The sequence below is a fragment of the Anoplolepis gracilipes genome, chromosome 9, assembly GCF_047496725.1.
Source record: "Anoplolepis gracilipes chromosome 9, ASM4749672v1, whole genome shotgun sequence".
Lineage (NCBI taxonomy): Eukaryota > Metazoa > Arthropoda > Insecta > Hymenoptera > Formicidae > Anoplolepis > Anoplolepis gracilipes.
The window spans coordinates 1,649,420-1,675,157 of NC_132978.1; the positions used below are offsets into that span (position 1 = coordinate 1,649,420).

Sequence of the window (25,738 nt, forward strand, 5' to 3'; positions counted from 1 at the left end):
TTTGTTTACTGAAAACTCAACGGTTCTCTTCTGCAAATTTATTTCTTCTTTGATCAGTTTACGCGCCTTCTGTTTGTAATAATTTTGTTTTGTGAGCCAGAAAAATGTACATTTCTAAGAATGATATTTTTAGAATGAAATATAGCTCGCGCGCATTTCTGGAACTGGACAATCGTGTCAAGGTACTTTTAATATTTTTTTTCGCGCGTAGATATAAATGAATCGATCCTCATTTTTATCATTTCAATTAATCAGTGCGTTGTTATAATGTTGCATAAAATTTCTCATTGTTACAAATAACAAAATTTTATTAATTGGTTCTCCAATGATTGAAAATTTATGGTATTAAAGCTGTAATTTTAGAAAGAAGAGATAAATTCCTTAACTGTTTCTTACTATCAAAATTTCTTGTCATCCAATTTGCGTAATTTTCCAAAATGACGAAAATGCAGTGGAGAAGATTCGTGAAGACGCGATTCACTCCCGTTTGTTTATTCGTCGTAATGTATACAATAATAAATTCATGTTATACACATTAGATATCACATTGGCAGCCCTCCAGGATTTTGCACAATGGTCCGCGTTTGGATTCAGTGCCAAAGTTTACTCGTAGAATATATAATGCCGCACACAGATTGTCGAATTACGATGATTGAGATGAGGAAAACATAATTTCATAGAGTAAAAAATAAAATCGTACTGACTGACATAATATCAATCGAAACAACTTAATTTTACGAACTCTCTTCTTACTCTCATTTAACATTATTGTCAAATAAGAACGCGCATAGTGTCGCAATTTTTATCGATAATGTTATTTTAAAAGTTTTTAAGACGCACGATTTTAGGATAAAATTCTCGATATAAATTGTTTCTTTTAAGAATGACGAAGACCAAAATCCGAAACAAAATGAATCTAATATACAGATGCAAATTATTGCACTTCTCTTCGTTTTAACAAATCAGTAAAATCTAATTCATAGCACAATCAAAATAAATTCGTTTATGTATGCAACGATTATGTAATCAGTTAATTGTTGCTCAAAAAGAAGATTTATTTATTAGTCGACAAGAGACAAACGATAAATCGATCAGATATTTTTGCGACTGAAAATTTAACTTCATAAATCTCGTGAAACGGAGACAAAAATTATTTCGCATCATTCGAAACAATATTTTTACGACAAACGATTAGACAGGTGATATATCTCGAAGTATTATTCAAGTCACTGAATCCATTGTTTGAAAGACAATAGCATCGGAATTTAATCTCTTCGAAATTTTTCCAATACAGTGCGATAAAAATATATAGAAGAGCGACAATACTCTTATACCTGAAGATATTTAAGTTTTAGAAAGAAAATTATTATTCTATCACACACACATATATAACTCAACAAAAAAATAAAATATGAAGAATATAGTGATAAAATATATGAAAAATATTATCTGAATTTATGTTTTAAATTAAGAGATTGATAAAAATAAGCAATATATAAAACTCCGTTTAAATTTGACGCCTCAGATTAAGATAGGTATTTTTAATTTTTATCCCAATTATTTATCTTAAAATCTATTTTAATCGACTAATTGTCCTGAATATTGGAATATTGTTTTATTACGATTGCACAAATTTATGAAAATGTGCGTTTATAAAATGCGATTGTATGTGTTTTCATAACAATATTATTTACCTTTTGTACATTAGTCTATACAAAATGTTGCACAAAACGCACCTTCCTCGTCGGTTTACACAGTAGATAAAGAGTGTCGATATATGGCAAACACAGTATAAAAGAGTTTAATAACAAAGAAATAAATAACTGCTACGCAGTTAGTTCTCGTTGGGTCAGTGAACCTTTGGCTTTGCTGATTTTGCCTTCTTCAGCTTCCTTAGCCCACTTATATTTGTCTTCAAGAGATTCCAATATGCCTGTTGGAATTTGTTTACATCTTTGGAATGAATCTGAAAAATAAAAATATCATGTAAGAAAGACATAAATAAGCCATTGTCATTTACCGCTAAAAAACAGATATATACAACAGTGGAAATCTTCTTATTACGAAAAGATGCTCGAACTAGGCAAAGATACTCCGTTGGAGTTGGCAGAGGAGGCCTGCCTTTCCTGGGCACAGGTTTGTTATGTCCATTAACTACAAGAAAAATAAAAAATCTCTTACAATACAAATAGAAAGAGAGGAATGTATAAAAGTATAGATTTTCACAATCCTTTTTATTTTCTTGTTAAACGTATGTAATTTATTAAAAGCCAATGTTTTCCAAATAAATTAATAAAAGTATAAAATAGTTTTTTATATTTTAAGAAGGAATGAATGAAAAACAGGATACTCACATCTTTTAATAGTGAGCGATACTGCACCAGACAAACGCGACTTCTCAAAGAGTTTGGTTAGCTCCGCTAAGAACTGCAATTAAGAGTCATCGGTTAGTCTTTCACGCTTGAGAAAACCATACCACCGGTGAAATGTCAAATTACCGCGTCATTCTCCAACAGGACCATTCTGACGATGGTAGCATATGTTAAATGTCAAAAGCCGTCAAAAGCAGTCTCCCAAAGAGATGAAATGAGAGGTTAGAAAATGCAGTCGCAATCCTTGCTTATATTGACAGAACCATAGACTATGTAAAACTCTAGAAGACGATCCACGTATATGAAATTGATCATTCGTAATGGATGTTAAATATTCCATGGGATTATATAATATATTTTTATATTTCAAGAGAAAGAGAGAGAAATGTTTTTTATAATTATATATACTTCAAACCATTCACGTTTTTGCATGTAAGAAAAAGTAATCAATCGCCAAGTAATATAAAGTTAGTGTCCTCTCTAAGTTATTACGTATTTAATGGTCAATGGCTGCCACCTCATCGTGATGTTGACGAACGTTCTGTAACTGTGGAATGCGTGGAACTTGCTGGTAATAAGTCAGACCCCATCGGAGTTTTTCCAGGACGATCATCGACAATAACAACAACCAGGATGAGCCGCGCTCACGTCAAAGCTCTCCTGGCGATTTTCTGCATCGCTCAGGTTCACGGTATCATGTTCTACCTGGAACCTAACAGCCACAAGTGTCTCAAGGAGGAGGTTCACGCGGATGTGCTCGTTACGGGCGAGTACGAGGTGTCGGAGGCGATAGGTCAGAAAACTGATTACGTGGTAAGTAGATTGTGATTTATCACAGAATACCTTTTATTCATCCTTCGTCGAAATAATGTCCTGTAAGAGCAGAGGTTAGGAAAGACATAACCATACATGTCAATGTGAACTGACAGCTGTGACAGAAAATTTCTCATTTTTTTAAGTATAATAATATATATATAAGAGTTAAATAAATAATATTTTTGTTTACAAATATAGGATTCCAAAAGGCGCATATTGTTTCTTTTATTATCATTAAATATAACAATAAATATAAATGTATAATTTTTTGCTTACAGATACAGGATTCCAAAGGACACATATTGTCCCAGAAAGAAGATATTCCTCATGGAAAGCCGTTAAAGTTCTCCTTTGTAACTGAAACTTATGATACTTTTGAAATATGCTTTGCTTCACATGTTCCAAATCGTATGTATATATTCAGGTTATTTAATTATTTATCATACCCTGTTATAAAATTCTGGTCCTTACATAAAATATGAGATTTATATGCATATATATATGATTTCAGATCAACGTGGTATTAGGCAAGAAGTTATGCTAATCACGAAACGTGGCATTGAAGCTAAGAGTTACGAAGGCGTAAGTCCCATACATTATATATGATTGTATAAATGATTATATTTATTACTTATTATATACCTATCTTATTTTCGGTATCATTTAACAAGAAACTATCTGATCTTATTTTATCTACTTTCTCTTTATATGTGGCTTATTTCCACGATGCAGTTGGTAAAGTAGAGTTTTCAATATTGTGTTTTCACATAGCATGCATTTTATCACAAACAGATTATTATATATGATAACCAACTTTAAAATTAAGCTGTTTAGGAACATAGCATAAGTTTTCATTATTTTGTGCATGAATTTATTGCTGATGTTCCATTAACACAGAATTGTTATTTCATCTGTATAAACACGACAAGTGTTTAATACTAAAATCAATTATATTTACTCTATCAATTAAACATATTATTTTATTCTATTCAGAAATTTTTACTAATTCTAACAATTGATATTTGAAACAAATATTTTGGCCATTAAAAATTATTGAAATTTTCTGTAGAAAATATCTTCTATTTTAATGATTAATTTTTAAAAAATACATTAATGGTGCATCTTCATATAACAGTAATAGAACAGTAGTAGTGACACATGCTAATACTGTTGTGAGTATTTCAGCTCTTTTTCAATAATACTAAAGACACAAATACTACTAAATTATTTCATCATATACATAGTATTTTTCAAAGATTGCAATAGAACTATTCCTCTATTATATTGTAATATTTTTTCTGTCTCTAAAACATTTGGTAAATTTAGATAAATGTAGGTTAAAATATTAATAATTAATATAATTATTTAGATATTTTTCAATAGATTTTTTATGTAGTTTTTAATATAAAACTTACATTCGAAATATATATGTCTTTAAGAATCAAAGATTTTAATAATCAACTATCCAAAATAATGAGTTGACTTTATCACATTTGGTGTTCAAAGATTAAAGCTATTGCAATCTTAGAATTTGCGAGGTCGTATAATATTTCTTGTTGCTTTGTACAAAACACATACACACAAAGATTATTCATTATTTGGCCTTAATTTTATAGTAAAAATGTGTTCTTTTTTTATTAAGTCATAATTTATATCGATACTAACAATATTGCTAATTTTTATTATCGCCGATTTCTAAGAATCGTTATTTTCTTTATTGATAGATCGGTGAAGCAGCCAAATTAAAACCAGTAGAAGTAGAATTGAAACGATTGGAGGATTTGTCTGAGGCGATAGTGCAAGACTTCGCCAGAATGCGTAAGAATGAGGAAGAAATGAGAGATACAAATGGTAAGAAAAAAAAATATCTATATCTATATAAATTACTCACAGAAAAAATACTAAAATATTACATAGCCAATATTACTTTTTCAAACAGCAAAAAAAATAGTTTTATTAAAAAAGGAAACTTTTAAATTATATAATTACAATTGATGCAAATCGAAATAGTTATATTTTCATAGTTCAGCATTGCTTTCATATCCTACTCGATAATCGAATTACGAATGGGCGTCTTTTTTTATTTCAGAGGCCACAAACACTCGAGTGCTATACTTCAGTTTATTCTCGATATGCATTCTCTTTGGTTTATCAACTTGGCAACTCTTCTATTTCCGACGTTTCTTTAGGATGAAGAAACTCATAGAATAGATTTGTAACAAATAAATTTATTTTTTGAATTTCAGTTTGTGTTATTTACAATTTTGTATTTAAATGCGGATTTAAACATTATGAAACACTTTTTACATTTGCCACAACGTAAGAAGAGTTTAAAATAAACAAACAGGAGAAATGTTACAATCATGTTACTACATTTAAATCAATGTAAAATAGGATTTCTTATCATCTCTCATACACTACACATATGTCACGTTATCGAGAACATAATATTTAAAAAATGTAAGATAGAAGGTTTCTTAAATAAAAGGTTATTGATATATAATATTAATTGTGTCTTTTTGCATACAAACATCTAGCATTAAATTAATCATTTGTCCTTCAAAATATTATATAAAATAAATGTATCATGTAAAATAAATATAATGGAAATCTTTTATTATATAAAAGAGATATCTGTATATATCAATTTTATATTGATTTTTAATTATATATTAATTTTTTAATTATATATTAATTTATATCAATATTAAAACAAGATTCGTATTTCTTATGATATATAAAAATTGACATCTCTTTTTTACAATGTAGAGCTTGATCAATATATAAAATATAAAAAATATCATTATTTTAATATTTTATTTATAAAATAGAACCATCTTATATGAGAATAATAAATGCCTTAAAAAATATAATGGAGAAATATCGCTCGGAAGACAATTTATTTGTCGGTTCGGATAATTTTAAAATTAGGATAATTGAATTTTAAAAATTGACATTGATATTGATATCGATTGATTGTAAAATATAGAACACTTTTTGCTTGTAGTATAGTCTTGAAGCAATATTAACATCAGGTCTATTTCGTATACGAATAAAAATTTAACATTATATCTAAATGCGCTCTCGTATTTAATTTTTACTTTTAGAGCCAAATATTAAATTAATGGCACACAAGATGATCGTAAAAGTTTTAAAGCAGCTTTATATTCACAGTTGGATAGCCTCTTACAGCTAATTGTAAGTATGATGACTTCTTTTCTAACAATAAATATTTTATATTTGAATGAATGTATTGTCACATACTGGATACTGTCAAATTCACTCGAGTTAATTTATAAAGATATACCCTAATAACCGTCTAGTCTTCGGCAATATTTGCAATAGGAAAATAATGTATATTTATCTTTTACTTAATGATTATTTATCATAAGATAAAATGAAGCGATTAAAGATGGAATCAAACATAACAATGATTTAAACATTATTAATATATGAAACTAACCCAAGAAAGAGACCTAAATCGTGATAATAAAGTTGCATTTCATATTCATTGGTAATATACGATAAATTACGCAACGATTTGTATAGAGCTAGTTGTAATTATCTATATACAATTATATATTTAATGCTTTCAAACCGGAAATTATTATATTATCTTCTACTTATAATTTATCACAAAATGAGCAATTAAAATTGTAGTTTCTCGCAAATGATAACAAATTGAACTAGATATATTGTACTACTGCCAAATAATACAAGAGACTAAATACAAGAGTTTTTACATATTTTAACAATAAAATGATTCATTAGTAAAAAACTATAATTGCTATTATTATCGATTTAATGTAACAATTATTATAGTGGTCATTAATCAACAATAATTAATGCCACGAGATAACAGAGAGATAGAATATATATTTGTTATCGTTATATATTACGTATCATTATCAGTTTCTACTTTATAACATATATTTTTTATCGCAATAACTTGGACAGTCATTATTATTAGGCTTATCATTTTTAATTATTCTTAAAGATTTCTATATCATTTGTAAATTTATCCACAATAAATATTTGCGGCTGAACGTTTGTACATATTCATGATTAGGTATTTCCTAATTAATGTTATGCAGCAAAAAATTTGTCCCGACTGCAAATTTTAATCAGACTAACAATAAGATCAATTTATTTTTTTTTCTTCTGATTATTGATCAATATTAAAATAAATTAATAGGAAAGCATGGAAATTGAAAAAATGCAAAAAGACAAAATTTAAATGTTAATATTGAGCGTTATAGATATATGAGAATACATGATTTTTATAACGCATAAATTGCTAAAATAATTTCTTTGCTGCATAACACTATCTAAATACTACAGTATACCTGAGATAAAGAAGACCAGCTAACAATAGGATCGAAAAGAGTTTTTCAACGATTTTTGTTTTTTTTTATTGTCATTTGTACCTCCAATAGAATACTATTTTATATCTAAGAATGTATAGCATAGAGACAAAAATATATATATATATATATATATATATTCTTTTTTCTTTGAATACTTTGGCAAATCTGATTATTAAATTTTTCCACACAAAATTATCATTTCTAAAGATATAGTTTTCTAATTTTCAAGCATCTTAATATTTAGACAACAAGCGTTCAATTAAATTTGTGTGCATCTTAAAATATAAATCTGAGAATTTTACGAACAATTATATTTTTCATTTCATAACATTCAACTAGTCTTTTTCATAATTTTTAGTTTCAGGAAAGATACATCTTTCCTCGGTAGGTACACGTGACTCAGAGAAATTTATGCGCTATTCTGGGCGCATAAAGTGTGTACTCGTGTGAGGAATAAATTAAGTCCCAAATGGACTATGACGAGGTGTTGTGAAGAGAATTGTCAAGGCGGAAATCACTCGTACCGAGCTGTGGAAGCTCATCGCTCATTACGGTTGACTGCCATTTAGAATGTCAAATCTTCGCGTTTTGGCGTCTCAGATCATTGGGTATCATGATCGTGAGCAAGGTGCCGATTCCAAGGCCGATGCACATCGCGATATTTGCCCATAAATCGCCCAATTTTCCCAACAAAAACCCATAGAGCATCGTGAAGGCGATGCCGAAAACTTGCACCACTGCGTTCAACAAACCTGCCGCCGTTCCTTCTGGTTCTGGATACGTAAGTTCAGCGGCGAATTCAAAACCGACCGGCAGATAACCGGTAATGAAGAAGCTAGAAATAGAGTTCAGAAGTTTCAAACTAAAAACGTTCTTTATCGAATGCGCGGACTTTTACAGAAGGGACAATCAATTTTAACAAGAGATTTTTTGACAAAGTCTGGTTTTTAACTAATTCAAAGATAGAATATCTTATAATAAATTTATGTTTAAATTAAAAAAGGCGCATCGCGAAAATCATAATTAAATATGTTTGTAAGAATAAAGTACTTCTTTTAAAAAAATTTTACAAATGACATAATTAAATTGCTGGAATTTACCCCAAGATGCCGGCCGTGATGTAGACAACGTATATTTTGCTGTTCAGTGTCAAAGTAAAGATTATCATTCCTAGGAAACAACATAGGTAGACTGCTAGCGTAGTCTGTCTGAAAATTTATATATTTTTCGTGTCGTTTTAATCGCATAGATCTCAATTTATATCATTCGATGAAATGATATAAATTAAAATACAGAAATATACAATGTATCATTAAATAATATATCATTTGATGAATTATTTTTACATAAATGACAAATCCTGATAAGATTTTACAATAATTATTATCAGAAACTGGATTTACTGATTTGAAAAAATCGAATTCGTTAAAATAATATTGCTGTTGTTAAAATGATAACGCTGAACAATATTAAAATATAAGCTACGAATTCATAGATTACTTACTTGAACTTGTGTGTTTTATCCAATATAACGCCGCATATAACGGAACTCAACATCCCAGTGCAAACTATCGTTAAACCGATACGACCGGCGTCCTCTTCATGTCCCTGAGAGAAAGAAAAGTTTAAAAGAAGCAAATTCTATAATTTTCCAGAGAATCGAGAAAATACACATATTGGAATATTCAATGTTAATAATTAACAATTTGTAAAATAGAATCCAAAAAGTATGTCGAAAGAAGCGAAGAACTTGCAATTTTTTAAAGGGAAATATACCTACCGGGAAATATTTGAGAACAACTTGATTTAAGAGAGTGCTTATGGCGTAAAGGACAGCGATATTGATGCCATAGCTGAATAAAAGCAACACGTAACCGAAATTGGTGAGCAGCCTCTTGATAGAACGAGAAAACGCCTCTTTCTCGACGTTCTCTCTTTGCACAGCTTGAGCAGGGCTAGGTGGTAAAGGCGGTGCCGACTTGAAAACTATAAATTACTGGTTTCTATTAAGTGATAAGAGAAAATGTGCATGTCTTGACAATAAAATTTCAGAGCTGTTTAAAAAAAATATATAAATTTGTGTAAAAATGAAATATATTATTTACTCGAAGTATCTCTTCTTGATGAGATAGCATTTCTAAAATATAATGTGCGATATTTTATAAGAAAATTATCTATATAAAATATCTTTTTAATTGTACATATGTATTGTAAAATAAATTCTTTTATATTCTTGTTTTTTAAATTGATAATCTTTTTGTAGTGAAATATTTAAATTATTAAGTCATATTGAAAGATGGGTCATCAATCATATTAATTACTTTATTTGTAAGTCAAATAATATTTTTCCTAAATTTTTTAGCTTCGAGATTTTATCATCAGATTGTATAACTATCCGATATAAATAAAAGCTAAACGTACAAAATAATATGAGGACTAGCACGAGTGTCGTGATAGCCGCCACAATATAGAACATAAGTCGCAATCCCCTTTCGACGTTGCAGTTATTGTCACTGTTGGGCACTAACATTGGTGGAAATAAAAAACCGATAGCTATACCTAGCTGCAACAGAAAGTCAAGAGACGAATGCCCTAAGAAATTGCTTTCGAGTTCTAGGAAAAAGTTTTTGAAAGAAATATTTGTTGTGTAAGTTCAATCTTTTCTGATTGCAGCATACATAACAATGCTTATCTTGAAAATGTCCATCGTATACCTAAACGAAATTTGTATTACTTGTATTTTCTGTATACATATATTTTCACAGACTTACTTATACACCGAAGGAGAACGTTTTCGTTTCCAACTGTTAAAACAAGTCATTTAAGAATTAGTGAAATGTATTTTAAAAGAACACGCCCAGCAAATTAAAATTATATTACATGAAAAAGAGACTATGTTCACTTTTTATATTTTTTATTTTGTAAATATTTTTGAAGACATTTTTTAAATTAATGTTTTATTTTTTCTAAAAATTTCAGATTCTCGAATTGAAGTGATTTAAAATTCAGATTGAGATCCATGTAAAATGCATCGAATTAAACTTCTGTTTTATTAATAGCTGAATCAATATAATTAAGGCGTGACCGCTTTTCCCGATAAAAAAACACGAATGCGACAGCTGATAAAATGATAGCGGCTGCACACAGTCCGCACCTAGGATCAATTGAATCCGATATAGGGTGAGCCCCCTGCCCCCTTCGTTTTATCCGTCCGCCCCCGCACAGACATGGCCGATCTGTCTGTCGAGGTAGTGAAATTAATCGTGGGTGTCCACTTCGACTCGGTTTCCCACCTAATCACAGTCGCAATTTAAATCTCCTGAAACACCCTTCGTCGATTAGCGAATACTCCAGACTGCTACTTCCGTTATTCCGCGCACGCGGGATCCAATTTATGTTTGCCTGCACGTGCAACGACACGTGTCGCTGTAATAATAATCAAGTGTCTTCTCGATGACGTATGTTTTCTGAAACAACGCTATTTTGTTGGAAAACGAGTCTTATATAAGGAGCTTCAAGCGACAATCTTCAAAAGACTTCAAAACTTTAAGAAACAATCAAGATTTTGTATAATAATTCCTAAGAATTGTTAGAACGATGACAATCACTTGAAATATTTTGCATACATTAAATACATAATACATTAAATAATACATAATACATTAAATTAAATTAGAGAGGAGACAATTAAATATAAAAATTGACCTTATTATATGTGTAATTATAATAATGATGAACAATGCAAATTTTTTAAAAATTTTTAACATGCTTTTACATTGTTCTTCCCGATCGAAATTATATAAAATAAAATTAAATTACATTCAACTGAATAAAAATGCGTGCAGATATGCAATAAATTTAAAAGTTAATAATTTGGAGCAAAAAAGACGGAATTATCAAGATATTCAAATATTTCTTATGTAACAGTTATTTTGTAATCTATGAGAGAAATGTAAGAATTTGATTTAATACCCATATCGCGTTGAACAAATTTATTTGTTTCATCGTTACATCGATTGTCTATTATCGCGCGCTCTTGATGCGTGTAATCAAAGATTATTTTATTGCGTGGATTAACAATTGGCGTCTCTTTTTGCTTTATGAAGTTAACACATTACGGACAGATGATATGCTGCTCGTAATTATTCCATGCTTTTAACGAAGATAATCGTATAAAGATAACGAGAGAAAAAGACAAAAAGAGATATTTGTACAAAATTAAATTCTTACTATTAAGAAAAAGTAATTGAAAGCAATTATTAATTTGAGCTTAAAAAATCTCTCAATTTTAAAGAAAAATTTAAAAATAAATTTTTAATATAATTCAAGACAATAAGTAGACATAATAATAAAAAAAATCACATTTAAATTAGACGTTATCAAATCTTTTCTAAACATCAAGTTCAAGTATTCTATTTCAAATAGAATACTTTAATGATGCATAAGGATGTTTACATACCTGATTGCCGAAGACACCGATACTGCAGGCACTGCTAACTTGATCAGGCCCGAACCATACAGCAGCCAACCGGGCTGGAACTGACAGAACGAAAGTTTGACTGACTGCCACTAGACTTTGGCCGAGAAACGTGATCCAGAAACGATCGTTAGCTATGCTGAACACCTTTATCCAGGAACCGAGGGCGGTCCCAAGTGCTCCGAAGATCACGGCATATCTGAGGCCCTAAAATCCCACCCCACCCACCGATGTGAGAGCGTTTAGATATTAATAAATATGAATCTGTGATATTATGCGGAATGAAATGTATTCGATCAACATCAACGATTACTTGAAAGAAAGTGACTTTCAAAAGATATCGTCCGTGAGATTAAATCCGGTTAGTCCTGTTGATCCCGAAATTGTATCCAAACTCATTTATTTGATGAACATTTGTTTATTCTAAGTAGAAGGAAATGTTATCGTTTGATTAGATAAGATACTACATATACTACAAGTTCTTAGTAAATTATGCAAATTTCATGTGCCGTCAAAATTCGCTATCATACTTAAAAAAAAATCAGACGAATGAGGAGGAAGTCCAATTTTGCGAATTTTCTCTAATAATTTCTAATAATTTATCTAATAAACTGTCTAATAATTTCAAAAGTCTACTATGCGAGAGAAGAAATGGTAATAAATTAAAGAAAATGATTCTGAGATACAGTATATGTAGTATATAAAGATATGTATATTTTGTTCTATTATATATATATATATATATATTGTTAATAACATTATTACTTACGAATTTATCGAGCAGATAACTAGCGGGAAATATCAACGGAATATATGTTATCATAAATATCATGCTTGTCATGTCTATCAGAAAACTCGAAACATTGTAATAGCGCGTTACAATGTTCGCTATAATACTGTATTGGATCCACTGCATGGCATTGCTCGCGCTGTATAATACGAAGAGGATAAGCATCAGCCATCTTTTCTTGTAAATTTTAATCTCCAGGCCCTACAATCAACAACATCCATTCTCGATCTTTCCATTTCTTATGCACATCAAATATCTAACTAATATTATAATATTATGTAAAAATTTAGCGACATTATCAGCCTTTTGTGTGCTTCATGTTATCGATTGGAAGAATAAAAGCTACGAAGAATTAATCCTCGGTCATTATATATCGATCGTAAAAATGACATTAAATTATGTACATGTCGGTTTCTTTTATATACATTATTATATATAAAAATGACATTAAAGCATTTTATAGTTTCATCTAAAAATGCAGAATATAAATTTTTCTTCTCTATAGAATTTCATATTTCTTTGAAAAAATCCATCTCTTTTTTAAAAATACAGATCTTGAAAAAAAAAAATTAAAGAAAAAAGAATTTTAATTAAACATATTACATAAATTTAATAATAACTCTAAGATTGAAATAATAGGTAGCTTACTAAAATAAAGTTAAATATTTGCGTCAACTCGAAGCGAAGACTCTTTCATTAATTTTTCTTTGTTTGATCTTATTGAAATTTATTCAACACAGAATTATTTACCTGTGCCGGTTGTATACCGCCTTCAACGGTCTTTATGTAATCGCCGGAAGCCTTCCCCGTTTTTTCAGACACTTGCATTCGTTCCGCCTCCATGATCAATATTAATAATATTAACGAGAGTGATTGAAACGATATTGTTGGAAGACGAATCTAAACGGTTTTTCCTCTTTCATTAATACGGCTTTACTTCCTAAAACAAGTATCGATATCATTTCTCGTATCTTGAACGTATTTCTCGAACATAAAAACTTCGATAAAAGCACAAAATGAAAACAATAAAAAATATAAATATCTGGAATGTCGAAAGCAAGATATTTAAATATTATTTGAAGCAGATTTTTAAAACGCCATTATTTCAAAAGAATGCATATATTTATCATGTTGCATAAAAACAGAAATTTCTGCGAAAATATATCGGAAAAAGTAATCTGCAATTCGCGTATTTCCGAAAAATATATTATATGTATAGCTAACATGATAATAAAACGATAATTAAGACTACTCATAAGTTGTTTTTATCTAATGTGTATTATACATATATGCGAATATATGAGTTTATATGTGCGTGATTCATGTGTACATATGTAACCGGATGCACATTGAATCTAACGATATTGAAATAGAGTATGAGTCACTTAATAAACGCTGAACATTTTTTTTATTGTACTAAATATTCAAAAATTGAATTGAACTCTCATTACTTATTTCTTTCGACATTCTTAGTAATTATGTTACAAATTTTAATCATCCATTCCACGTTGATATTCTAATTAAATATCGACGAATATTTATGATCTATAGTATTTCGCGAAACTCCAAAATTGTCAATTTCTAAAAGATAACTATTATTAAAACCTAAATAGTAAAGCTACTTAAAATTAATATTTTTCTCAAGAGAGTACTCTAAATATCATTTACATAAATTGGAACATATATACACAAAATCTTTTGACACATTTAAATCTTCAGTAACATAATTTTGCTTTTATTTATGTATATATATGTATTAATATATACCATAAAATAAAATTGGATATTCATTGTATTAATAATTATTAAATAGTATAAATAATAAATTAAAGAAGCATTATATAAATGATAAAAAAACAAAATGATAAAAGAACGAAATCAATTAAAGTATGTATATGAAATGTATATGCATATGATGCAAGAATAGAATCTATATTAGTAAGTATTGGTAAAATGTCTTCTCCTTATGTAATTTTCATAAAACACTTCAAGTTGTTTGCATTTTATTTTTAAAATGTATTGAAATATCTAAATGTTAATTTCTGATTGAAATGATTGAGAACGTTTGAAATATTCAAATATTTTATATATAAACATATGTTCGTTCAATCTTCTCGTATTAATCATGAATATTTGAAATATTTTTTCCGATTGCTTTATTCAGGCAAGTGACTCACGATCACTCCTTCATCGCGCTATTCATCACGAATGTCCTTTGGCGCGTCCAAATTCACGTACGTAGATGCGATTGCACAGATGTTACATCGGTCTGTCACGTCTCACCGCCGGCATGCCGATAACGTTGATAACGGAAAGCGACTCACTCTATCACGAATGTCGGACGTAAACTAAGTGCATCGTGAATTCTACGAGGGCGCTCGTTCTGCCACTCTCAGCGTAAATGCCTCTCTATCGTTATTCCCTTCCCCAACATCGCACGTAATCGCACGTGAAAATATTTACGCACACAAATATATCCGCCGTGTCTGTATGTGCAACGGTTACGCGCGCATCTATCAATGACGATATCGTTGACGAATGCGCCGTCGCAATTCTAGTCGTTCACGAGTGTCCGACGAGAACTGCCTCGACAATCATCTTCTCACCGTTATTATTGTTAATAACCGCGAATAAATCAGTAAATAAAAAAATTACACGAAATTACTGTGATTAAATAAGAACTTTGCAATTCAGAAAACTTGTTTCTTTGGCAATGCAATTTTAAAAAACTGAAGTTAAAAAAATTGAAGCTAACAAAATTTTTATTTCTTTTTAACGGGTGACCGATTGTATTACAATTGTATTATAATTCAATGAAATCGAGTTCAATAGGATTTATTGGAATTTATGGAATTTCAATACAATTTATTGGAATTTCAATAAGATTTATTAATTTATGGAAATGATTTGCATATTAACAAATATATGTTTTTCTATGATAAAAGATTTGGTATAGATTTAAAAAAAGAGATTCATTTTCGAAAATAATATTTTGACTTTTTTAATCATCGTAAAACGATTTTATTAACGATAACATTTCTCGATACTTTTCATCATGCACGAAATTTTCTACTCAAAAATAAAAATAAAAGAAACAACATACAACTAATTAGACAGTTTAGTCTATATCTTATGTCTGTGTATTTTAAATACATAAACAGTTTATTTTATCAATGTTATGTGCGGCTTGATAATCTTAAATCGGCATGGACAAGTTTCACCCTTCAGCTTGGAAAATTTTCAAAGAGAAACGCGGATGTATGTAAATTTCCAACATCATGCTTATCTTCTGATGACCTGGTTTCGTTCCGATATATCGCAGACTATATTCTATATATATTTCTCTTTAAAGATATATCCGTTATAACGATATAAAATTTAGAATCACGATCAAAATAACCTTTACCGAATAACCTTTGCGAAAACTGCATCAAAACATTAATTTATTTAAATATATTTTATTTAATTAACGTAAGTTAATGAGAATGTTTGATGAAATTCATAACAATCATTTAGTATTCGTATAGTTTCACATCGTAGTTTTATATAAATATCAAATTATCTCTTAATTAATATATAATTGAATTTATTCAATGCATTCCAGAATTCAGTACAAAAAATTTAATAGATATTGTTATATATATTTGTTGAAAAATAATAAAAAATTCGACGAATAAACTTATCAGCAAATATAATATTACAAAATAACTTTGTAATGTAAATTTATACGTATTATATTACAAAAAGTCAGCATTTTGAGTTTCAAAATCATTTTATAAAATGATGATTTTGCTTTATGATAATATAATGGAACGACTTTTCACATAAATACAATATTAATACAAAGTCTAACAGAAAAACATTTTCTGCCACAGTAATTTAATTTCTAAAGTGATTTCTTCATATAATAAAATGTATTTTATTTATTTATTTCAATATTATACATCAATTTTAATTAAATAATAACGTAGTTTAAAATACTTTGGTAAAATTAACTTTAGTATTTATAATATATGTATAAAGTTATATTTTTTGGTATAATAAAGTTAATTATTAAAAAATAGAAATATTAGTGCAAGATTTACTTTTTTATATTTGCATTCTTGGACAGACATTGAGAACTTATATCTAACTACATATCGATTTCAGAGATTCCATTTTTTGTCTTATCTACATATTAAGAAATCGACGCGAAAAAACTGGATTCCTGTTGAAAATATTAGATCTCATTTTAGTTCATCGTTAAGACTGAATTCTGTTCTACTTTCAATTTTAATTATCACAAACACGCGAAAATTTTCTTGAAATGCAAGTTTAATAGATTTAAATCGACTGGGGATAAAAGTGATCACTGACAGAAAGCGTGATAATTTTTCAAAACTGTTAACGTTTCTCGAGTAACACTTCTCAAGTATCGTTTTCTCTTCAGTCAGCGAAAAAATCGGTGAAAAGTCGTGTGTTTATTTGACTACCATGGCCATTGAAAAAGAAAGAAAACAATTTTTTTTAGTTTTTCGACATAGTATATACAATCAAAATGACCAAACAATTAGCGCCATTTGTAACATGCGAAATGTGAACACTAAGACTAAAGTCTTCTAATAGAGTCTTCTAGACAATCAGTGAAGTCGGCGATTAAGAAATATATCCCATATATATTTGAAAAATAGAATCATTTTTTAGTTAATATGTATAATAGGCATGAACATATTAACGATACTAGTGTCTCTAATTTTTGTCTATAAATTATTGAATTCTTTTAGACATAAAAATATTTGAAGTCTGATAATTCTTACATATAATAATTAATAATTCAAGCAAACTATTTTTAAATGAAATATATTCATGTGTGCATTTATTGTACAATATTTGCGATATAATTTACTTTTTAATTGAAAAAAATTATTATTATTAAGAAATACATAAGTTATTAATTTTCAAATTATTAATTACTTCTAATATAAAAGAGAAAAGTACATTAAAATTGTATCATACGATACTATTTCGTGTGAAATATTTAAAATTTTCTTTTACATTATGTTTATTTTGAAAAACTTATATGTAAAAAATTAGATACTAAAAAATATTCTAAATTATATACATTTATTAGGTCATATATTTAATTTCCAGGATGCGTAAGTTTCTTGAATAAAAAAATCAAAACTAATTTAAGTAAAATAAAAAATTTAGTAACAAGAGGTAAATAAGATTTTTAATAAACAGCTAAAGCAAATTATAATCTTCTTCGCAGCAGAAAAGTATCTGATAAATAATTAACTCCGATAATACCATATCTATCACGTGAACTCGTGTTCTGCCATGCAAAAAAGCTAATACGATAATGTGTTATATGATATTTTGACATTATGAAAGTACGTCAAAATTGTTCTACATCACAAGACTTCAACTGGCAATACAAACGTCACACAAGCATTGTATAAAGTAAAGTGACGTTACGTTGACAGCATTTAGTATTAAATGAATTTACGTCGCAATCTATTCATTTTCATATCAGCAGTTTTGCGACGTGACGTGATAATTACACGTCTTTGTCTTTAAGAAGTACTACGTACGCATTTAAATAAAAATGTATTAAAAAATCCTATTTTAGAAACTAAAAGAAAATCAAGTTTTTTCCTATTTTTATTTATAAATTAAATTGAATATATCATTTGATATTAACAAAAAAATTTATAAAAATTGCTATATAATAATTTGATCAGTTTAGCATTTTCTTGGCAGCTACAAAAGTGTTACTGGATAATTGTTTATATGAATTTATCTTAAGGTTTAAAAATTTACATTTATTTAAAATGTAATACAACTGATTGTGAGATATGAAAACCTTCAATATGCTCAATACCGTGATAATTCAACCACAACGAATGACTAGACCTTCAACATGCAACTACAATTTAATAATAAGAATTCGACATGCATGCACTAATATTATTTTTTACATTGAATCGATAATAAAATAAAATATTACAAGGTAATGGTTTTTATGTGATATTTTGCACTACTATTTTACTATTGTATTTTTTTATTAAAAAAAAAATCTATACAAACGTGCGTTTCTACAGATCGATGACATACTGAACACAAAAATTACGTTATTAGGATACTATTAAATGTGAAAGCGTCTAGGGTCCCGACAGGCGAAAATACATCACTGTAATTCACGTGCTTCGCGCAACACGATGAGGCAAATATCGCGCACTGTGTGAACCGACAAAGATGCAAACTTCTCTAACTCGTGAAAAGTCGTCTGAACAGTAGAATCGGAATTTACAATTAGTCGGGCCTTATCGCGAGCACGATACGTGCGAAGCGATATGCAGGTGTAATTCTTGTGAGATATTATTCGTGTAGGAATGAGAACGTTTCTTCTCTCTAAAATAGGTGAACGCCTTCTTTTCCGAGAGAGATAAATGCACGAGAAATGAATCTCGTGCAAATAAAGTGACAGTGAAATAGACAGTGAATAGAGAAATGTGAAGTATACTTCAACGATAGAGAATTAAAATTCATATTACATCAATTCAAATTCACATTTTTCAAGATTTATGGTAAAGTTGAAAAATTTCTTACAAAAAAAAATATTAGCCATAAGTTAATATTCTTCTTCACTTCAAAACTGAACTATTAAATTAGAAGTTAAATTTTAAAAATTAATTAATATTACACTAGAAAACCGACTGCATTTTTAACTTTAAATAATAAGAGAAATGAAATTCTTGCATCCGTATCTTTCACTTTGTGTTATGTAAAATGATATATTGAATATTACAAAAAGATAAAAATATGATTATAAAAACATTTTTTTCTCTTTCTGTGCAATTTTCAAAATGTAATAAATGTCACATACATAAAAATCTGAAGTAGAATATAAATATTGAAGAATTTGAAATTTTTTATAAAAAGAATTTGAATTATTTTGATTTTTAAATTTTTCAAATATTTTTTTTATTTTATAGAATTTTTCAGATTTATTGTATTTTTTGAATTTGATTATTATTAATATAGAAGAAAATACGAACGCTATTCAGTATTTTTCTCTACCAAAGGTCACGGAAAATCGATAAGAATTGAATATACGACCGATGATACTGCTCTTTAAAAATAGATCTATATTTAATTATCAAGAAGAAAAGCGCTGTCACGTTATTTGTGACTGGTATGCAATGCTTTTTACATATATGCTGCTTTTAATCGTTAAAAATGTCACGCATTCCAGAAATAAAGTATATGGTCTAAGAAGTCTATAATTGAAAACTTTTTAAAATACTTAAAAATATTTTTACATAAATTCTCCAAAATATACATGACTTGAAGATTCAATAGAATATATTTGTTCATTTTTCATTTTTTTTTTACTGAAAAAATCTTATTAAGTATAAAATGTACAAAGTGTGAAAAGAATAATGTATTTATCAAATATTTAAAATTCTTACATTAAATTATGAATAAAATAATATATAATTCGTACAAACGTGATAGCTCGAGAATTATTATATAAGAATAAAAATACTCTTTAAATAAAACAGCTTAATTCTAAATATATTAAATAAAAATTAAAATTATATGACATTAAATATAACTGAATATATGTATAGAGTAATCGTTACATTTAACACTTGGTAATGCAAATAAATCATTGAGGAACATAAAGATGATATATTGCCAACATTCGCCTATAATAAATTATAGTTTAAATGACAAAATCTTTCGGGCCACGTCCTTGCTTACGCCTGCCGATGAGTCGTAATGATGCTAATCGCTCCGAAATATTTCTGCACACTTTACGCTAGGTCGAACGATTGTTATCGATTGAATCGATATATGCATGACGCTTACGTACGTATCATATCGTGAAAAACAGTCACTCGAAGTGCGTACTTCTAATCACATCTCAGAAATATCTGCTCTCTCTTAAAAAGAAAAATATCGAATAAAAAGAAACTTATCCTTGTATCTTCTAAAAAAGTGTTCTTTCATATTTTCGTTAACGAAAATTATATTCTTGAATCTTTCAAATTTCAAATTTTGGAAGAAAACAAGAAACATGGTCGTCTCGTCCAGTATTGGTCTATTGATACTTGGAGTGGCTTCTGGGATTTTCCTTTTTATTGGACTCCGAGCGAGGTAAGTATTATGTTTTAAAGCTGATCAATTGATCGCGTAATATATTGTAGATTAAAAAATTTAAAAAGAATTCCAAATCCCTTTTCATGGAAAAAATCCTTTAGTTCGTGAATCTAATCTAATCCTTCAGGACTATTTTATTCTTTTTAAAATAATATTCTGAATATTTGAATTAAGTTTTTGGGTTTTGGATTATAAGTATTCAAAAAATCTGCAATTTTAAAATTTTTTAAATGTCGAATTTTTTTAGCGCACTAATTTTAATATCAGATCTATAATTTTTAATTATTTTTAAATGCCAAAAAGTTTGTATATTTAAAAACTTAAACCTTTTTGAATTTTTCTATGTAAATATATTTTTCCTAATTTTTTCATTAACTTTTTTCTTTTTTCATTAAATATTGTTTTCTCGTTTTTTTTAAATAATGATATAAATTATATCCAGAAATTCTAAGATTATCGATAAGTGGATTTAAGCTTATCATACATATATTATACATATACAGTATAATATCAATGTCAAAACTTTTTTATGCTTCTTCGAAAGAAAACCCGTGTTATTCACGCTAATATTATTTAAGTGTTAATGTCATAACATTATAACCATTAAAAAATCAATTACATTCTAAATGGTTTCCATTTGTTTTTTACATTTAGCATTGTTCGTATCTTTTTTGTAAACTAAAATAAACGTCATCTGTTCTCTCATAAAAAAAAGAAGAATAAATCTTCACTTTTTATTGTTTATTTCGAATACAGAGTTTTATCAAATGTGATAAAGATAACTATTATGCTAAAGATAACTATTAAAGTATGACAATACTATGATATAATATTCTTTGAGACTATTTAATTGACAAAATAATTTGGAATAGTTTATTTTGTGTTCAAATCGAAAGGCGCCACAGGCTTATTAATTTAATGCAAATCGATACCAAAACAAATGTCATCTGGTATTGTAAAATGGCGAGATAGCATTGTATTGGCTACCTTTGACCCAGATTAAAAATTAATTTTATTTTTCGTATTCCCAGCTCATGTGTCATTACTAATAATAGAAGCAATATCGTAAAATGATTTTATTGTATTGTTAGATTTTTCGATATTCTTTTATATTTGGACAGATTATTTTTGAAAAGGACGCATGTTACTTTTTGATGAGTTTTCTATTAAGTTAAAAAAATGTATACATGTACTTAATTAAAATAAACTATGTTCTTGCAGAGGACAAGTTATTTTTACGTATTATTGGATAAAATAAGATTAGTCTCTTCATCTAAATTATCTTTGTAAAAACAATAAAGATCTAAATATTTAAAATCATCAGAAGCAACTGCGAACTATAATTTCTATCTAATAGTTGGTCAAAAGACATGTAATAGAAAATTCTTAATAAATTATAAATACTAAAAATTACTATTCTCAATAAAAATATAATTATTATTTTATAATTTAAAATTACTTTAATAATTTTCTAAAACTGATTACATCTTATCTTATTTTGCTACGTCATTTTGATCCAACATTTCAAATAATAGATTTCCAAATCGCTTTTAATTCGTGTTTCTCTCTCCGTGAATCAATGTGCTTTAGCTTTCTTATATTCGCTTTAATTTTATCTATCTACATCTTATCTTATCTTACCGCACGTACTATCGCATTCTTTTTCTCCACGTTATTACACGATCGCGACGGAGAGAATGTTGCGTACAATGCTCCCGTGCGTGTAAATACCCGGTGGTACCGCGATCTCATCAGACGAGCCGATTTAGGCTCGCACGGCGTTACCGGAAGTGCCTACGCCACAGTGATGTATGCGACGTATCGACCACGTATCGACGACGTATCAATACGCAAGAACGGAGAGAAAGAGGAAGAAGAAAAGAGAGAGAGAGAGAGAAAGAGAGAGGGAAGGGAAAAGAAGCGTCATTAATTAAGGATGCACGTGGCGGTCCTGGGCGTGGAATACGTCAACGGCGAAACGTCGGACATTACACAATGACCGACCGGCGCGGCACGTATCGAACAAACAATGGATGCAACGGCGCGTAGGGGAACCGGAAGCGCCGCGTATAGGAACCGAACACCCGGGGATCCGAGCGCACCAATCTGACGCTCTCTTCCATTGTCGGGATACTCGCTGTCGTGGATAGTTGGTCATTTTCAGTGTAAAACGCTTAGAGTGAATCTCTCTCGAGTGAGCTTCGAAACGTGCGAAAATGTTAGCCCTTTAGTTCTCTATTTAGTCAATACAGCAGCTGATTGGATTCTCTCGTACGATATAATCAAGAGACTAAGTTTCCATTTTACGATGCTTAAAATCGATTCTCTATGAAGTTAGAGGTAGGGTGATCTATTGTAATGACACTCGACAATTAATTGGATTTTCTGGCTCATATTATTCGACGTCGATGAGAGAGAGAGAGAGAGAGAGAGACAGAAAGAGAGAAAGTTCTTATTCGACTTTACTTGGAACAAATTTTCTGCAAAGTTAGAAATCCGCTTTATTGTCTGCTTTAAGAACAGTAAAGTAAGAAATAAACAAACTTGATGCTACGTGCGACATTATTGCAATAACTGAGACTGACAAAATTTCTCAACGTTGGAAATTAATTTTCTACAAAGTTTCAAGTCTGCGTTATTATTTATTTTAAAATTGATAAAAAACAATATCCTCAAATATAAGAGATCATATAATTGCCAATAATAACTTCACATAATAAATCCACGAAAATTTTAATGTGTTATTTGGAAGAAAAAAACATAAGATACACAAATAAAAAAGTTGATATCAAATAAAAAAAGGAGGTAAATCACAGATCGAAATAACGTCAACAAAATAAAATAAAACAAAAATATAAAAAGTGTGAAAAAAATAGAAAATCCAGACATTTTTATCATATGAGAAATGAAACCGGAGAAACGGCGTTAGACAATAAATTGAACAGTTCGTCGTCTTTACTTTTACTCGATGACAATAGCGCGAAACGTTCGCATTTATGTTCATTGTGAGATTGAATTGAAGCTGAACGACCGATGAAACATTTTTTTCTAAGGATCCTCTGCGGGAGAAAGCGAGAGAAACGGTAAGTGTGAACAGTGACTAGATCTTGATAATTATAGAGTTTCTGCAAAGTTATACTAATAAAGTAAGAAAGTAATGTTAAGTTTTTATTCGATATTACACTAGAAACAGAATATCGTATAAACGAAAGTGATTTTTACTAAAAATAGCTCATGCGTAAATTATTATTTCTAATTGTTAAATTTCACTGTACCTTTTTCGTGCAAGAAATTTTTCACTAATTTACTTTGAAAAAGAAACGAAAAAATGTATCTTAATAAGATAATAAAATTAAAAACATAGTAAAAATTACTTAGAGAATCTTGCAATGCAATCCCGAAATAATTTCATGTATTTATTCCAAATAATTCTTATTCCAGATATTTCTTTACAAATTAATGTATTATAAGACTAATATATCAATTGTAACATATTTTATCAAGTCTACTTTCTAAAAAATTAGAACGATTTATTTGGTTGGTTAGAAAGTTTTTTCGTATTTTATGTTTATCGTAATATATAAAATACGAAAAGACTTTCTGACCAATCTGATAATTAAAAAATGATTTATATTCATAGGTTAAAAAAATCACATACATTTCTTCATTTTCCCATTATTTCATGTCTCATCTCAACAAGGGAAGTGTCTTCCAACACTTTGCTTGTAAGATAAGTTTCATAGAAGTATTTTTGTCCATTCTACAAAGTCTGTATATATATTATGTATTATACATATATCAAGAAAAAATTTATTATATAATAATCAAAGATTCATTAAGTAATGATGCGAAGTTACGCAGTTATTAAAAGTGATTATTATATAATACAAAGTAAAGAGTTACTCGATAGAGTATTACATAATCGCATTACAGCATCGTCGTGAAGATGCAAATTGTCATAAGCGGAGAAATGAGGAAATAATCGAAGTATATACACAAGAAGTTTCTCACATGTCATCGAAAACGATCAATTTTATAATCATTATTTAATATTTAATCGTTTGCTATGGACCACACTTTTTATCGGTAATAATTATTTGTTCTATAGATTAAAATTTTAGAAGATGAATAGATGTATTTTTTAACACAATGTGTGTATGTATGGCTGGCTTATTGTTAGTCACATTATCATATAAATTTAATTTATGATATGTATGCAACAGGAATAACAAATTATTTCAGACCTATAAAAAAATTTAATATATTTAATTTTTCTTCTTCTATTAAATGTAATTTATTCAATGAATGATTACACTTTCAAATAAATTATTATCACTTTGAATACTGTGATTATTTAAGAAATGAAAAAATGTTAATTATTTTCAAAACGAAATTTTGTAATAAAAATAAACATATACATGTAAAAGTATTTTCTCACATATTTATCGTCTATTCGGTAATTTCAAAGGATTATATTAATGAATATTGAACAGAAATTTATTATGTGTTTGACGCAAATTTTTAACTTTACATTAAATATTTTTACAATTTCCGCAAAAAAATACAAGTGAGTTTAGTAACATAATGTGTATTAAAATTAAGAGTGTAGTAAAAAAATATAAATATATAAAAAATGTGTATCAAAAAAGCGTATGAAACCAACATTTTCATTACATATTTTGTAAAAAGTTTATGCAGACATTCGATAATGTAATCTTTAATTAAATTTTTATTACCGTGAAAACTGTTTTATAGAGTGAAAACAATT

The 25,738-nt window shown here is 28.5% G+C and overlaps 4 protein-coding genes across 12 annotated transcripts in view; 2 read left to right on the top strand and 2 right to left on the bottom strand.

Annotated features, from left to right (window-relative positions):
* Nucleotides 1-5,433, top strand: part of Bai (transmembrane emp24 domain-containing protein bai) — a 95,531-nt gene extending 90,098 nt beyond the window's left edge. The window contains exons 3-7 of the mRNA XM_072899137.1: nucleotides 2,858-3,185; nucleotides 3,467-3,596; nucleotides 3,700-3,770; nucleotides 4,913-5,039; nucleotides 5,278-5,433. Coding sequence (XP_072755238.1) covers nucleotides 2,858-3,185; nucleotides 3,467-3,596; nucleotides 3,700-3,770; nucleotides 4,913-5,039; nucleotides 5,278-5,399 — 778 coding nt within the window. The 3' untranslated portion in view covers nucleotides 5,400-5,433. The remainder of the gene's footprint in view (nucleotides 1-2,857; nucleotides 3,186-3,466; nucleotides 3,597-3,699; nucleotides 3,771-4,912; nucleotides 5,040-5,277) is intronic.
* On the bottom strand, nucleotides 1,503-2,656 carry Srp14 (signal recognition particle 14). Its single transcript, XM_072899149.1, has 4 exons — nucleotides 2,499-2,656; nucleotides 2,355-2,427; nucleotides 2,042-2,154; nucleotides 1,503-1,966 (listed from the first exon to the last, which is right to left on the bottom strand). Exons 1-4 carry the CDS (start codon nucleotides 2,520-2,522, stop codon nucleotides 1,850-1,852), a joined length of 327 nt encoding a protein of 108 aa, XP_072755250.1. The 5' UTR covers nucleotides 2,523-2,656; the 3' UTR covers nucleotides 1,503-1,849.
* A 539-nt stretch (nucleotides 5,434-5,972) lies between the features above and the next one.
* LOC140669352 (choline/ethanolamine transporter flvcr2a) overlaps nucleotides 5,973-25,738 on the bottom strand; it is a 55,235-nt gene continuing 35,469 nt past the window's right edge. For 3 of the 6 annotated variants that reach the window (XM_072899125.1, XM_072899127.1, XM_072899126.1), the window contains 8 exons: nucleotides 13,573-13,762; nucleotides 12,802-13,023; nucleotides 12,015-12,239; nucleotides 9,977-10,118; nucleotides 9,336-9,541; nucleotides 9,060-9,163; nucleotides 8,656-8,763; nucleotides 5,973-8,390 (listed from right to left, as the gene is read on the bottom strand). In XM_072899125.1, the coding sequence (XP_072755226.1) occupies nucleotides 8,129-8,390; nucleotides 8,656-8,763; nucleotides 9,060-9,163; nucleotides 9,336-9,541; nucleotides 9,977-10,118; nucleotides 12,015-12,239; nucleotides 12,802-13,023; nucleotides 13,573-13,665 (1,362 nt within the window). In that variant the 5' untranslated portion in view covers nucleotides 13,666-13,762 and the 3' untranslated portion in view covers nucleotides 5,973-8,128. Of the gene's footprint in view, nucleotides 8,391-8,655; nucleotides 8,764-9,059; nucleotides 9,164-9,335; nucleotides 9,542-9,976; nucleotides 10,119-12,014; nucleotides 12,240-12,801; nucleotides 13,024-13,572; nucleotides 13,763-14,999; nucleotides 15,196-25,738 lie in introns of those variants that run through there. The other 3 variants (XM_072899129.1, XM_072899128.1, XM_072899124.1) reach the window with 2 other exon arrangements.
* Nucleotides 20,725-25,738, top strand: part of LOC140669345 (uncharacterized) — a 38,403-nt gene continuing 33,389 nt past the window's right edge. For 2 of the 4 annotated variants that reach the window (XM_072899106.1, XM_072899107.1), the window contains exon 1: nucleotides 20,876-20,967. In XM_072899106.1, coding sequence (XP_072755207.1) covers nucleotides 20,888-20,967 — 80 coding nt within the window. In that variant the 5' untranslated portion in view covers nucleotides 20,876-20,887. Of the gene's footprint in view, nucleotides 20,968-23,776; nucleotides 24,054-25,738 lie in introns of those variants that run through there. The other 2 variants (XM_072899104.1, XM_072899105.1) reach the window with 2 other exon arrangements.

What these genes read in the sequence shown, in the direction of transcription:
- Srp14 (XM_072899149.1), bottom strand. Translation starts at nt 2,522, where the DNA reads ATGGTCCTGTTGGAGAATGACGCG. An exon ending in TCCTGTTGGAGAATGACGCG is followed by an intron (nt 2,428 to 2,498) that starts GTAATTTGACAT and finishes TCTTAATTGCAG; the next exon opens with TTCTTAGCGGAGCTAACCAA. An exon ending in ATCGCTCACTATTAAAAGAT is followed by an intron (nt 2,155 to 2,354) that starts GTGAGTATCCTG and finishes TTTTTCTTGTAG; the next exon opens with TTAATGGACATAACAAACCT.